General features: G+C 45.2%; 1 protein-coding gene across 3 annotated transcripts in view; it reads right to left on the bottom strand.

Moving 5' to 3' along the window:
- The window catches only part of PECAM1 (platelet and endothelial cell adhesion molecule 1), a 55,579-nt gene that overhangs the window by 22,134 nt on the left and 17,926 nt on the right, over positions 1-15,519 (bottom strand). For all 3 annotated transcript variants that reach the window (XM_027081182.1, XM_027081184.1, XM_027081183.1), the window contains exons 6-13: positions 11,135-11,383; positions 9,587-9,862; positions 6,137-6,424; positions 5,404-5,511; positions 4,272-4,299; positions 3,512-3,588; positions 1,114-1,167; positions 11-73 (exon numbers count right to left, since the gene is read on the bottom strand). In XM_027081182.1, the coding sequence (XP_026936983.1) occupies positions 11-73; positions 1,114-1,167; positions 3,512-3,588; positions 4,272-4,299; positions 5,404-5,511; positions 6,137-6,424; positions 9,587-9,862; positions 11,135-11,383 (1,143 nt within the window). The remainder of the gene's footprint in view (positions 1-10; positions 74-1,113; positions 1,168-3,511; positions 3,589-4,271; positions 4,300-5,403; positions 5,512-6,136; positions 6,425-9,586; positions 9,863-11,134; positions 11,384-15,519) is intronic.

Raw genomic sequence — 15,519 nt, 5'->3', positions numbered from 1 at the left:
ATGGTGTTACCTCTGTGAGGCTCAGGGGCGGTCACTTCCACTTCAGTGTACTCCACGTCCAAGGTCAGAGGCTCTGCTCGAAAGAACCACAGCAGCCTGCGGTTAGACAGAGTCTCCTTGGGGGGTCTCGAACCACAGTAGAGATTTCTATTCAAGTGATCGAAGAAGTCTGTATTTTAACAGGGAAGCTGGATGCAGGCTTAACTCCATTCTAAGTGGGCGAGAAAACTCAGGCTGGGAGAGGTAATGAGGAGGCCTGCACTCCCGGGATGTGGAAGGACCCTCCGGCTCAGGTCCCGTTGTTACCACAGTGTGAGGACTTGTAAAGCTCATTAGATACAGAAAACAGCTGGCATCGGCCACAGCAGTTAACTATAGAAGACTTCTCCAAGGCCACAGGCACAGAACGCTTTCTCCAAGATGGAAAGGATCTCAGGAAATGGGGAACGGGGTCCCCAGCCCCAAACTGCTTTGAGAGTATGAGGCATACACATAGGAAATCAAGTTACACCCAGAATGGAACTTCCTCATTCAGAATGGGCTACGAAATAAGTCAGGAGGATCTCCCTTCTCTTGGATAGTAGAGTCACAGGTGTTTTTTAATATAGCATTACTGCAAATCATCATGTTGTACACTTTAAACTTACACAATGTTATGTGTCAAATATATCTCAATAAAGCTGGCAAAGAAAGTGTTAAGAGGCTGGGGTGGGAAGAAGTACTCAGGGTACTTTAAAGGTAGTGGAAATGTTCTTTTTTTTTAAAGGATGATGGGTATGCAGTTATTTATTGAATTGCTATTGTTTATATTTTATACATAACTTATAAATATTACTTTGTATCTACTAAATGTTTAATAAAAATGAAAAATACATGAGAAATAACAAAAAAATGAAAAATACGCTATAAAAAATAAAATAAAATAGCACTGCTGCTTATCTTTAAGACAAGTAACAAGAGACACGACAGCATCTTTGGAGAAAGCAATAGGCATCTCCATTTAAGAGACATGAGGAAATAGCCACAGGCCTTAACAGCTTTTGTTCTTTTCCTAGGGGTCTTTTATATAAAAGCAAAGGTTTCTAATTTTTCAGAAGTTAGATAGATGATTACCTTTATTTTCATTTAATGGCTTCATTGCATGGTTTCCAACATCTTCATTGTAACCTAGTTGAAAAATAACAGGATGAGTGACAGTGGAATTCCTAGTTTTCTATATAAATTTTAGAAAACTCAGTGCCACTAACAAAAGGAGTCAAGCCCAAATTCTTCAGTGTAGTTGGCAACCAGCAGTGTAGCTGGGGTCCAAATACCCTCCTGGTGGCCCTGGGCCCCATCCAACCCACTGCCTGGTCTCTTTCTAAAGCCGGTATGGTGCCCACCATCGCATGGGAGGGACATGGCTATTTATGAGTTGTTCAAAGTTCGGAATTGTTCACTAGAAGCAAGCTCAGAAGAAATTAAGCTTAATTCTAGAAGGGGTGAGCCAGTGACCACACACATGAAGGATACTAGTGGACCAGTATCATTCAGCTGGAGAAATGGATCCATGAGAACATGGTTTAAAGATATTGCAATATCTCCAGGCTGCCACCTGGGCAGGAGCAAAATCTTTTTGATCTTTTTTATCAAGTTGTTCTTTATTAAAAAGAACTCTTTCAAGTGTTACAAATATTACTGCTGAAGAACACATGGTTTTCCATTCCATTCCATTACGTATTTACAAATTACTATTGTGATTACTAACATACATTTATAAACTGAAATAATCCATGCAGAGAAAATATAATAAGAATTGGAGTATTTCCTGCACTTTGGAAATTTGGGAGGAAATTCTATTTTAATATAAGTCTTTATCAGCATTTAATTTAGAATATCATATTTTTGTTCTTATGTATAAATACAAATTACCAACAGAACCCACTTTATACCACAAAGAGGTATTTCCTCTATAGCACTGGATTACTTTTTGCTAAATATTCACCAAACTTTTCCAAATGTAATTTCTTCAATGACACATTTGCTCTTTTCTCTTTATTGGCACATTACTCTTATTACGACATATATTTTATTTTACTTTTTAAAAAGTTTATGATTCAGTACTATAGGAATTGCTCATTTCTCAAAAGATTTCTCAGGAATGCCCTGTAAAAGGTGTATTCTAAAAAGTTTTTATTTTGTGTGACGATGTTACAGAATTAGAAAAGAACATCAGGGGACTTCCCTGGTGGTGCAGTGGTTAAGAATCCGCCTGCCAATGCAGAGAACACAGGTTCGAGCCCTGGTCCAGGAAGATCCCACATGTTGTGGAGCAACTAAGCCTGTGCGCCGCAACTACTGAGACTGTGTTCAAGAGGCTGCAAGTCACAACTACTGAGCCTGCATGCCACAACTACTGAAGCCCCCGTGCCTAGAGCCCATGCTCCGCAACAAGAGAAGCCACCGCAGTGAGAAGCCCGTGCACCGCAACGAAGAGTAGCCCCCACTCGCCACAACTAGAGAAAGCCCGTGCACAGTAACAAAGACCCAATGCAGACAAAAATAAATAATAAATAAATAAATTTTAAAAAAAAAGAAAAGAACATCAGTGTTTAATTCCCAAAACTGTCTGGGACAGAACTTTTTGTGTGATTTAATCATGGCCCCCTCTGGGAAACAGACAACACCCCTGCTAAAAGGTGTGAACAATTTTCTCACAGACCTAATGGGATTAAGAACACCTGGGACTGGCTCCCCACCCTATAGATCTGACTCTCAAGCTGTGATAAATCTCACAACCAGGTATTCCATTATTGTACCACTTTTTTTTTTTTTAATGCCTCTATCAACAGTGAGATCTTTAAATTGGTTTCCCACTGGGGCAAGTTTGAAATGAGACTGCCTTGTGTTTGCAATAAATAATTCCACCTGAGAAGATGTTTTACCAATGCCTTCATTTTTTTTTTTTTTTGCGGTACGCGGGCCTCTCACTGTTGTGGCCTCTCCCGTTGCAGAGCACAGGCTCCGGACGCGCAGGCTCAGCGGCCATGGCTCACGGGCCTAGCTGCTCCACGGCATGTGGGATCTTCCCGGACCGGGGCATGAACCTGTGTCCCCTGCATCGGCAGGCGGACTCTCAACCACTGCGCCACCAGGGAAGCCCCCAATGCCTTCATTTGATAGCTGGTCTCTCTCTTACAAATGAAGAATGATTTCACTTGCACAGCGTCCAGTGTGTGAAGAGAACCCACGCGGGTGTCCACAGCATTATAATTATTCTCCACCTTTCATTCCTTGGGATATTTAGAAGGTGGTGAAATTAGAGCACAATGTTCTGCCTTTCTTCTTACGCTTTTGTTTTGCTTGTTAGCTCACCACCCAATGACTGATTAGATTAAGTGTCCCAGCTTGAAGCCAGAGTTTCCCTTCCAACCTCACCCCACCGCCCATAGATTCTGCTTCTCAGAGGGACAGGAGAGTGTAGAGCAAGTTGGGAAAAACTCTTAACAACTGCACAAAACCATGATGGTACCATAATGTCTGTTGGCTTCAGTGTTGGGATCTGACAACGTCTTCTCATTGCTGGAGTTCAGAAGTGGTGCTGCTGGCCTTAAATTGAAATTTAAAAAGGAAAAAGAAATAACATTTTTTTGGCTCTAACTCCAAACCAACAAAATAATCAAGGAAAGAGCATGAGAAAATCAGGAAGAGTTTTCTGAAGTGAGGAAAGTTTTACTGTCTCATTTGGAACTAATGCTTTCTTCAGCTCTATGATTATTTGACAGAAACCTTTTTGCTGTTGAAATAAGTGTCCGGGCCAAAGGGCGCACAAACATGAGGAGTCCTTTATGAGGTGAATCCCATGTCGGGAGGGGATTCCTCATCCTGTGCTATTGTTTCTTTCAGGAACAGAACGATAGTTTCCATGCTTTGGGATTTTAGATCTCAAGAACAGTAAAAATAGTACAACCATTTTTAAGGCAACTCTATTTTGCCAAGTAAGTAAAAACATTTTAAATTCCACCTACCATTATAATTTCGTAAGGAAAAGTGTAGACAGGACATGACCTCAGAATAAAGCCATTCCTTCCCATGAAGGACAGTTGGCAATCTTCCACTGAGACACAGACACACACGCATACACACACACACACCCCTACACCGCTCACACCCAAGGTCCTAATTTTTCTGAGTTTGCCAAGAACCACTGAAAACTTCCTAATGACAGGAATCCCTCCAGACAAGTCTATCCACACCCATAGGACAGCCACCCCTCTTCCAAGCACACTGACCTGGACATCTCCACTGGCATCTGCTTGGCTTTGAAAGACAAAGAAAAGAACCAAAGTCAGTATAAAGAACCCACAACCATATCAGACAGGAACACTCATTTCAACCATATTTGACTTGTTTGAAGATTGAATACCCATAAAAAGAGAGAACAGAAAGCCAAATATATTCGCACTTTTTTAAAAAGGAAAATAAACGAAGCAGGTCTTCTCTTGGTCTTATACCAAGAGATTTCACATCATGTTCCCTGAAATTTGACATTTCGACTGTTTTAGCCAGAAGCAACTTCCCGTCATGGAATGTGACGGAGAGGAAGACAACAGCACAGGAACCAGATGAGCCAGATAAACGGGCAACTATCTCTTTGCTTCAAGACCATCTCCAAAAGTAAAGGCTTAATCAATCCCCGAGCTTTTAATTCCAAACTGGCCTGAGGCCAAGGCCAGACTCAGCCTTAGGACTGTTTTCCCAGGGGGGCTGCCCCTTTCCTGCTTTAGGAAAAAACCCTCCTCATCCCATCTGTCTCATCCCATCCCAGGCAGCAGCACCAACAGGGATAAGCAACCCGTCTTATCCCCCCAAAATTTTTGCAGACTTTACCGGTGCTGTGCCCTTTTGCTTGCATCTTGCTTAATTGACTCTGATTCCTGAGTGTCCATGAGTAATCCTGGCTTCCCTCCACACATGGCTAACCCCAAGCACAGGGTAGAAATCGTGGCACAACCAGAAGATTAACTGGGAGGCATTCAGCGTGTGTGGGTGTCTCCACTCATGCCCAACTCTACCAACTGTAGGACTAGATGTTGCCAAATCCACACGAAGGGCTGCTTCTGACCACATGTAGATGCAACTTCCCCCCAAATTCATCTTTTCTGGGGAGCCCAACTAAGAGAGCAATCGCTTTCACTTCTGCCTAGCTAAATCCAGGGGCAGTAAAATCTCCACACCCACCAAAGCCAAAATCTTTGGTTATCAAGGTGACCCCCCAGGAGGAAAACGGCTGTCATCAGGCACATGTCCTCGACCCTCACTGGAGCAGAGCACTAGCCTCCCGTGAGGCTGAAACCCCTCACATCCGTGACAGGTTACCTGGCAGGGCAGCCTGTCAGAATGGAATGAAAGGACTGTGCTCACCCTTGGCTTTCTTCAGAAAATAGCATCTGGCCCCAAGTATCAAGGTGGCAATGATCACGCCGATGACAACCACTGCGATAAGTCCTTTCTTCCAGGGGGCGAGATAGACTGGAAGTGCAAAAAAATTTTAAATCGATCAGTTTTTCCTCTGCCAGCAAGAAATAATATCAGCTCTAAGCAGCAAATCAGACTGATTTTTATATCCTTGTAACTGATGTCTTTCACTGAGCATCTACCTCTGAGGGACTCTGTGTTCATAGGAGGGGCAGAAATAGTTGTTTCTGCTATAAAACGAGTCAGTGATGGTCTGAAAGGACCATAGGACTGAAGGAGACTCTTCATAGGGTGTCTGTTCACCCTTCCCCGTTCTCCATAAATCACCCTCTGCCCACATAGGTGGGCTTCTCTAAAACCATGTCTGTTCTGTATGACCCATCCCTCTTGACCACAGGTGGTCCATGGGCGCACATTTGACCCAAGCTGGTGTCTCTCCACCGAGAATTTGTAATTAGGACTGTGTGAAATACTTCTAATTCCTTATAATAATCAATTCCTCTTTTATACTTAATTTGAGTGGATTTTTATTACCTGAAACCAAAGAGCCTGGCAAATGTGCTGGTCCCTTAACCCTCGGTAAAATGCACCAAACTCCCACCCACTTCCTCTGACAAGTGCTTTTCTAGCCTTGCCCTTGGAGCTCACACGACATTTTGCCGTTGAGACCTCGACTCACCTCTGACTGTCAGGGTGTTGCTTTGGAGGACATTTTTGGAGAGACTGGCTCTGTTGGAGGCCGTGCAGTAATACTGGCCCTCCTGCTCCTTGCTAGCCTTTGGCTTGTGCCAAATGGCATGGGTGTCATTCAAGGTGACTTGGTAGAAGGGTTTGCCCTCCTTTTCTTTGTAAAACTTGTATGTGATGGGACTAGATCCTTCATTCACAGAGCATCGAAGCACAATGGGCTTCCCAGACTCCACCTCCTCATTCAACAGGATAGAGAGCTTGACTTCATCCACCGGGGCTGGAAAGCAGGAAAGGGATTAGCAGTGAGAAGAGAAGTGGGGAAGAGGGAGAACCTGACACGGCCACTGGTCAAGACCAGCTATCTGTGACTGTGACTCAGACTTGGACTTTGCCTTTTATTCAAGTCACTTGTGTTATCCCACGATCTTCACAGTTCCTCCCCCGATTAGCCCAGAAGGGCAGCAATGGACACTCCTGCCCTCACATATTGATTAGACACAGGATGCTAGGGACACCTCCCTTCACTTACCACCTCAAGTATTACTGACCACTTAGCTCAACTATACGATTAACTTATGTGTTCTACTAGGGTCTGTTCTGGGTGAGTCTGTGTGTGAGACTGTGTGTAATTGTGTAAGTGAGAGTGCGTGTGTGTGTCTGTACGTGATTTCTCTCCCTCTGCTTACAAAGATGCATGGCACCTCCAGATCTTACGAGCAAATAACCTTGACGCACTGCCTTCTCGAGCTCTTGTCCTGTTTCTCTCCTCCTTTGAATGATCTAAACCAATTGCCTGCATGTCCTCATTTCCCACTTTCTTGTTAGCCTGGAAACCTGACTTCTATCCCTCTGCTTCTGAAACTGCTCTGTATCTCTGGTTTTGAAGAAACTCAAAGATGACCTGACCCCTGACTAACTCATCCCTGAGTTCCCTGCAGGTCCAATCCATGGTAGATGTTCTTTCCGTCTTCCCATCCTTGGCCTCCCTACAGCTCTTGCCTGTCACCCTGCCCTTCCTTTGGAACTCAGCTTTCCCTGGGCTTCTGTGAAGCCTCACACTCTGATTCTCTTACCTCCTCACCTGCCACTCCCTCTTTATTTACCATTTTTTCTTCCGTTTGCCCCTTAAATTGTGGACTTTCTGCAAAATTCAGTCCTCAGTTTGCCGTCTCCATTCTCGTCTTTGGTGATTTCATCTACATTATAGCTTCTATTTGCAAATTTAACACATAAACTTATGGCATTTAATGCCTAGATATATAGCTCTAGTCCAGGTTACTTCCCTGAATTCCAAGTCTTGACTTTTACCTGCACTGAGGTAATTTCCCCTGAGAAGCCCTGCCAGCCTCTCATTCTCAGCAGATCCAAGAAGAACTCATCTTGCTCCTATAGACAGACCCTTTCACTCCATGTTCAACCATTAAAATTCTGATCCTAAACTGTCTTCCCAAGTATGTTCCTGCTAGTGTCAGAATGAACCGATCAGCAGACCGGTATCTGATTTATGAATCACCCTCTTGTGAGTGCAGGGCGTGGCCAAGACCATGGAGCTGCCGACCCAACGAAAGGGGGCACCAGGCCTGGGATGGGATGGTGGGGGTCAAGCACAAGGACAGACTCCTGGAGGGTGCAGCCTGACCTGACAGCCTGTCTTCTTGTGAAGCACAAGCGGGTGGTGGCAGGCCAGGCTCAGAAGCCAGACTGCCTGGCCTCAGTTCCCGACCCTACTGCCCACCAGCTGTTTATCTTAATCCCTGGTTGCCTCATCGTAAAGTAAGGATGATATTAACATGGGGCTTACATGGCTATTGTAAGTATGAATGGGAATAATTTACTAACAAACTTCACACGGGGTTGGACATGTGGTCAGAGCTCAGTAAATATTAGCCACTAATACTGACTCACTTCAAACCAAGAGTTTCACATGGGCTTCTACGTTAGCTTCTTAAGGTACTGTAAGGTCTGAAGTCTCCGCTCCTTCTGACTGATAGGACCAGCAGGTTAATCTTCCCAAGACCCCATTCTCAGCATGCCCTCCTTCTCTCTTCTGGCCCTTCTCTGCACACAGGACAAACCCCCAACTCCTAAGGCTGGCAGCTGATGCTCTGTACAGTTGGGCTCAGTTACTCTACCAGTTTATATCCAATGACTCTCCATTCCCAATCTTTCTTTCCAGGCATCTGACTTACCCACAGCCTTTAGAGCTGCTCCCTGGAGCCTTTTGATCACCTATTTGACTAGGCTGGGGACCATCTCTAGCCCTCTCTGCCCACCCACTGTTGAACCCTGGCTCCTGACCCAGCTCTTCCCACTCAAGCTAGATGATATCTTTCATGCCTTAAATTCCTATCACCATCATTGTAAGGAGAGTTCGTGTGACCATTAAACATGTGTTGCCTGGTAACATTTTTTTCTATATTTGTTTGCACTGTTATTCAAATGTGTTAAATTGTTTCTTCACTATTTAATCAGGAGATCCTGTGTTTATATCATTGTTTATATCCTGTCATTATATCATTGAAAACAAAGAATATGTCTTCTTTTTCTGTATGCCCTACGGCATGAGAGACTTAATATATATTGATGTTAATTTGAAAAGTATTGTTTCTCTTAGGCTATACATTAATAGTAGGAGGAATCAGGGAGTTCCCTGGTGGCCTAGTGGTTAGGGTTCCGGGCTTTCACTGCAGAGGGCATGGGTTCAATCCCTGGTCGGGGAACTGAGATCCCACAAGCTGCATGGCATGCCCCACCCCCACCCCCCAAAAAATAGTAGGAGAAACTACTGTCCAACTCAAGATGTCCACATGGCACGTGTAGACAAGCAGTTATTAAACAAAAAGGAGGAGGATGAAGAGGAAGCCTTTTTAAGCTTTTTACAACAAGATGCAGAACGTCTCAGAGATGCAAGTAATGGGCACCCCTAAGGCCTCCGGAAAGGCACAAGACAGAGGCTTGAGGAAAACTATCCATCTCAGGACAATGGTATGTTTCTCTTGAGTGTGAGAGTCCTAGTGACCGTTAGCCTGACGCTCTGACTGCTGTGGGTTCCACACACAACAGAATTTGCCCCGCCGAGGGTCCATGGTAGAGAAGAGCTCTGGTCTACAATTCTCAGAGAAGACTGTCCGTTCATCTAAACATGAGCAAATGCTAAGGGAGCCCAAAGCACAACTTCTGTGCTTCCTCAACTTGGGACACTTTACGCTTATGATTTCAGCAGTTCACTTGAAAGGTTCTGAAAAAGGATGACACTGGCCACACGGATAACCCCCAGATATTTTCCGGCTCCATTTACTTGGGCCTTGGTCTGCTTTGCCACACGTCACGTTCATGGACTTTGCACAAGTACCACCCACTTCTCTTGTCCACCCCAAACCTTTGAAAACGTGAACTAAAGCCCCAGTCCCACATGGATCCTTCTTCCCACATGACTTACCTATCACCTTGACCTGCAGAAGTTCGCTGACCAGTTTGGTATGGGAATGGCAATTATCCGCGATGCAATGGTATTCTACATCTTTCGTTGGGTTATCTTTGAATATTGCGGGCTCATTGGAGCCCATGCTCTGACTCGCCAAAGTCTTACTTGCTTTTGAAAGCTGATAAAAAATGGGTGAGGTTCCGTTTATGGATTGACAGCTGACTTCTATGGTCTGTCCTTTTATCACCTCAGACCTGGAGTCATGAAAAATACTGGGCTTGGAAAGCATTTCTAGAACGACAGAGAGAGAGAAACAATCTGAAGCAAAACATCCAGCCTAAGGGATTCCGTCTCCAAACTCTGGGCTTGGCTTTCTCTGTCATTACTCGAATTTAAAATGCCTGCCTGCCTTATCTACCTTTGGAGGACTGCTTTAAGATTCTTGAGGAGGGAGAGGGAAAGAGAGTAATATAAACAAAAAAGGACGGCACAAATTCAGGAAGAACATTACATCCCCCTAAATATATGCTTATATTTTCACATATCTTATGTACACATATACACACATTCATATCTTTTTTTTGTATTGAGAAAAGACACAAGAAAAATATTAAAAAGTACAAGTACCCAAACAGAATATATTTTAAAACAAATTCTCATTGCCTCAGCCTCTCCTGATAGTAAATTTCATGCCTCAGAAACAAGAATTATACTAGGTTATTATTTAGAACTTAGCTTATTTATAAAGCTAATAAAATGAAATGACCTCCTCCCAAGAGCTACAACAACAAAAAGAATTACAATGGAACGACCCACATTCGTCTCTTACGTTATTTCCTTGTGAGGTAGATGACTGCTAAACCCTGCTTCGGTTGAGACTGAAATCTTGGCTGGATTTAAACGGAAGGCTAAACTGAAGGATCATGATGAGTAAGGACAGTGACGGTGACAGCTTGCCTGGTGTTCCACATCCATTTAGAACCCCGCTACTCAAAGTGTGGTCCAGGGCCCAGCAGCACGAGCATCCCCAGGGCACTGGTGAGAGATGCAAAACCTGGCCCCATCCTGACCTGCGCTGTGCCCGGTTTTGCATGCACATTCAAGTCTAAGAAGCCCGGCTCTGGGTGGTCCGAGTACCTACTTCTGCCCACTGGGAGTCCTAGCCCTTCGGGTGAGCCAGGATAGGGATCAAAAGCTGGAACTTAGATCTTAAAGTTTAGTGTCGACTAAGCAGTGTTTCCTCCCTGACCCTTTGGGTGGCTGCCTGTTCAAGCAGCAGAATCTTGCCGATTCAGAGGCCGCACCATCAGCATAAAGCCACAAAAGCCATGAACGTGACTTTTGCCAACGACACTTTCCTTGATGCCTCTCTCCTGTACTCTGAGCAGAAATACCCACTTGCTGCTGTTTGGTCTCTCCTTTCCACTCCTCTCTCTTTCCCCCCGAGTTCTTACCCCGCCTCAGTCTGAACCGCCTTCAGAACACAGAGGGTGGCGCCTGGCAAAAAATTCCCTTTCTCCCATTCAGTCCCAAGACCCTCAGAGCCAGCGAGGACGTACTCACCACACACAGCTATCTGGACCGCGTTGCTACTCTTGACCACCTTGCCAATGCCCGCGACGCAGGTGTATGTCCCACTGTCCCACTCTGAGGCTATCTTAGTGAAATTTTGAGCCTGCGACACAACCACGCCTCCCTTCTGGATGGTGAAGTTGGCTGGAGGTGCCCCTGGGATGGAGCACCACAGGTTCAGGCCTTCCCCCTGATCCAGACGTGTGGCGGAAGATTCCAGCTTTGGCTTGGAAAACAGCTCTGAAAAAAAAACAGTGAGTGGGAATGGGGTGAGATGTTTCTGGGTACCGGCCCGAAAGCCCATTTATGGAGAGGCCTTCGGCCCAGCTGCTTTTGACAGAACCATTTCCCAACTTCCTGCACAAAGTTTTCCTTTGCTTCTCATGTACCTGACGATCACACAATTCAAGAGCCAGGGTTCATTCTTCACCTGGGATTCCAATGGCAGGTTTGCCTCCCTCATTAATCCAATTTATTTCACAGACATGGATTAGAAAAATTTTGCAACTTGTAATGCAGCAAGTAATGACTCAGACATTCACCCATTTATTCATCCACTCACTCATTTCATTCCCCAAGTATTTATTTCAGGCCATCTCTGTGCTTGGCATAGGAGAGACAGCAATGAAAAAGAAACAGTCCTTGACTCCAAAGTTCTTAAGTCTAGCGGGTGATTCAGATAGTGTTTGCAGTAGAGCCCACAGAGGGGACACAGAACCTAGGCTTGAAGAATCAGGAAAGAGCTCCTGGAGGAAGTTATCCAGGCAAAGATGGAAAGTATCACAGGCAGAGAGAATAGCATATGGAAGGCCTGGCAGGAGGTTCAAGCACCTCAAAGTTCAGGCAGCCTGGGACATAGTGGGAGTAGAAGAAGAAGGCTTGTAGATCTTCAAGGAACTTGGGAACCACATAAAAAAGCGTGGGTTATGTCCTCAGGGCAGTGGGAACCATGGAGGGTCTGGGTCAGGGGAATGGCATCAGATGTGTGTTGCAGGGAGATCTTTGGGAGGAGAATGGATGGGGTTGGAGGGGCCCAGACTGGAAGCAGGAGGCAATGTAGTCCAAGCTTGAAGCAGGGTCATGGCATGGGGTTGGGGACAAGTGGCAGCTTGGCCACCATCCCTCCAGCACTCCCCATGGAGAAGAATGAAGATGCCACCTGAAGCCTCCCAAGGTCAAACACTTTGTAAACTATAACATGCTATGCTACTGTAAGGAGTTATTAGTACCATAATGTAGGTTGGATGTCAACAGTAGTAAAGACTGAGGCTGTATTTCAAGAAGTCTTGCCATCTCCTAATTTAAGTATCCCCTGAACTATATCAATATTTTGTAATTATGGTGAATGTCTTTATTTTCAGCAGCAGGGAAATTACTAATTAACTACTTAACCAATGTGGAGACTTGGATCCTTCGTGTAAGCAAATGTACAGTGACTTCATGGTTATGACCCTTGATGCAGAAAGAAGGAGGAGCCAGTAATGCTTGACACTATCCTCATATTAAGAAAGAGACTGAGACTCAAAGTTTCTCTTAGGAAACCTTCTTAGAAGTTTGAGAATGCAACCAGGAGTCAGGGACCAAATTCTACCTTTGGCTCTAAATTTATCTGCCATAGAGGTTTGGAAGTAAAAACCAACACTGTCATCGTCTTCACTGATATTCCACAGATGGAAATAGAACTCATTTCCATCATAATCAGTCCACGGTGTCTTCCGAGTTTCCTTGACAGGGAATAAAATAAAACTGCAAGTAAGGTGATATCCCAATAATTAATTCATTAAGGCATGTCCCATCTCTCTGTCCTTCCATATAATAAACATCGACTTACCTCTTTTCAGATCACCATCAAAAGCTCTAGGTTAGGAGTGGGGAAAAGGAACCAAAGAAACTGACCTCCTTAAGTGCCTTACGATCTCATTGGACAAACACCAAAAAATGTGAAAAAAATGACCGGAAGAATCCCACAGCAATGACTCTACATTTAAAAACACGTAAACAGGGACGTCCCTGGTGGTGCAGTGGTTAAGAATCCGCCTGCCAATGCAGGGGACACGGCTTCGAGGCCTGGTCCGGGAAGATCCCACATGCCACAGAGCAACGAAGCCCGTGCGCCACAACTACTGAGCCCGTGTGCCACAACTACTGAAACCCACGCACCTAGAGCCCATGCTCTGCAACAAGAGAAGCCACCACAATGAGAAGCTTGCGCACCGCAATGAAGAGTAGCCCCTGCTCTCCGCAACTAGAGAAAAGCCCGTGCACAGCAAAGAGGACCCAATGCAGCCAAAAATAAACAATAAATAAATAAATTTATTAAAAAATAAAAACATGTAAACAAAAATGCAAAAAATATAAAACAGCTTGCTAGGGTGGGTGCACAGTGGTTTAGAATTAGGAATACGATGTTGTCAGGGAATGTCTGTTTGTAAAGGAGGTAACGTAAACAGACCAGCTGGACCATCATGGGGGTTAACAAGGATGGGTCTTTTGTTCACTCACTGAACAAATATTTACTGAGTTCCTACAATGTGCCAGGCTCTGTGCTAAGTATCAATGTTGTCAGATGAATTGAGGCACAGACCTGGTCCTTCAAGCGCTCACCCAGGGCGGTGGAGAAGGATGCTAAATCTTTATAGTGACAGTTACCTGAAGACAGGAGAAGAGTGTGATGGGGACTGAGGTGTGGCCATGGGACTCTGCCTGGGGGAGCCTAGAGGGAGATTTGCGGCTTGGTCTTTAAGGACAACAGAGGTTTTCCAGTGGCCAAGGGGAAAGGATGTTCCAGGCAGAGTGGGATGGGATGTTTGGAAGGGGGTGGAGTCAAGGTGAAGGTGGCTAAGCCCCTGAATAATGATGTCGAATAGGTGCTTCTCCTCCAGGTTGGCTGAAGGATGAATTGGAGCAGAGATGCTTGGGGAACCCCTGCAACCATCCTGGTGTGAGGGCCAGAGTTAGGGTGTGATTGTAGAGACAAGATGAAAGGGCAGAGTTGAGAGTCCTGGCAGCACTTGGTGGCAGATTGAGTCTGAAAAGGTGGACAGCGAGGGGTGAAGGAAACCCACTTTCAATCCAAAGACAAATTACTAATTCAATGATTTTTATGTTCACAAAATTATTGTGATTCTCCAACATCACTATATAGAGCCACTTACAGTGAGGCTTGATAGCAACAGAGGAGTGGAAAACCAGATGCGTAAGTGGGCCTGGAGCCATGTCCAAGGGCTTGCAGCACTTGAACGTGAGGGTGTTGCCTGCCAGCCCTGGCCTGGCTCCAGTAGCTCTACGTGGAACAGGACCACAGAGCACCAGGCTGAGGGGGTGGGAGAGGCAGGCCGAGTCTAACGCTGTGCTTTCTTGGCCCAGGGCGACTCATCTCCTGGTTGACTTGTGTACCCCGCATGACTTGGACTTCTGGATGTGGGGGATCAGCTACAACAATAGTATCTTATGGTCCAAAGATGCTTTACGTTTCCCTCAGGTAGGCTGGCCTGAGGGGTCAGGGTGCTGCTCTAGCTGGTGAAACGGCCCATGTGTTTGTCACGTGGTCCCTGCAGCTCCCACAGCAGTACCCCCATCCCTTTAATGTAGCTGTTCATTGCATTGCATTCTCATGATCTATTTATGTCTGTGAATTCTTCGAAGGCAAAGCTTGGCCTTAGGCAGCTCCCTATCCCCCAAAAGTTGCCCAGCATGCAGAAGGTGCTCAGTATATGTTGAACTGAATATTGTTCTCTAATGAGATAATTATATTTTATCAGTGAACAGTATGTGCCACCAAAACACTTGTCATTCTCAATAATAAACTAAATTGCTAGCAGGGCCCCACACAGGCCAATCACCTGGTTGGGTAGTTGGCAGCCCACCTATGATACTGGTGACTGTCACTGTGACTGTACACTCTATGCTTGACACAGAGGAGGCTTTCAGCAAATGAGTGAACAAATGATGAATGAATGAACACTTTCACTTAGGAACCAAGCAGTGCCGACTCTCTCTGCCTCTGGAACACTGTTATCCAATGCTCATCTGTTCAGTCAACAAATAGATATGAATGCCTAGTATGTACCAGGCACTGTTCTAGGTGTTAAGGATATAGCACTGGATGAAACAGATAATGTCCCTGCCCTCATCAGCTTACATTCTAGTGCCTGAATACATACAATACACAGGAAGAGGCGGAGTACTTTTTTTTTTTTTTTTTTGGCCGCATGGCTTACGTGATCTTTGCTCCCCAACCAGGGATCAAACCTGGGCCCCAGCAGTGAAAGGGGCCAAGTCCTAACCACTGGACCGTCAGGGAATTCCCAAAGTAGAGTACTTTTTGAAAAGGAAAGCCAGGAAAAGGAGGAAGGAGTCCAACGGAACTTTTAGGT

The sequence above is a fragment of the Aethalodelphis obliquidens genome, unplaced genomic scaffold (genome assembly GCF_003676395.1).
Source record: "Aethalodelphis obliquidens isolate GAN/ISIS:26980383/991018 unplaced genomic scaffold, ASM367639v1 scaffold44, whole genome shotgun sequence".
Classification (NCBI taxonomy): Eukaryota; Metazoa; Chordata; class Mammalia; order Artiodactyla; family Delphinidae; genus Aethalodelphis; species Aethalodelphis obliquidens.
The sequence above is the reverse complement of the archived record's forward strand: the minus strand, read 5'-3'. Positions and strand labels throughout refer to the sequence as shown.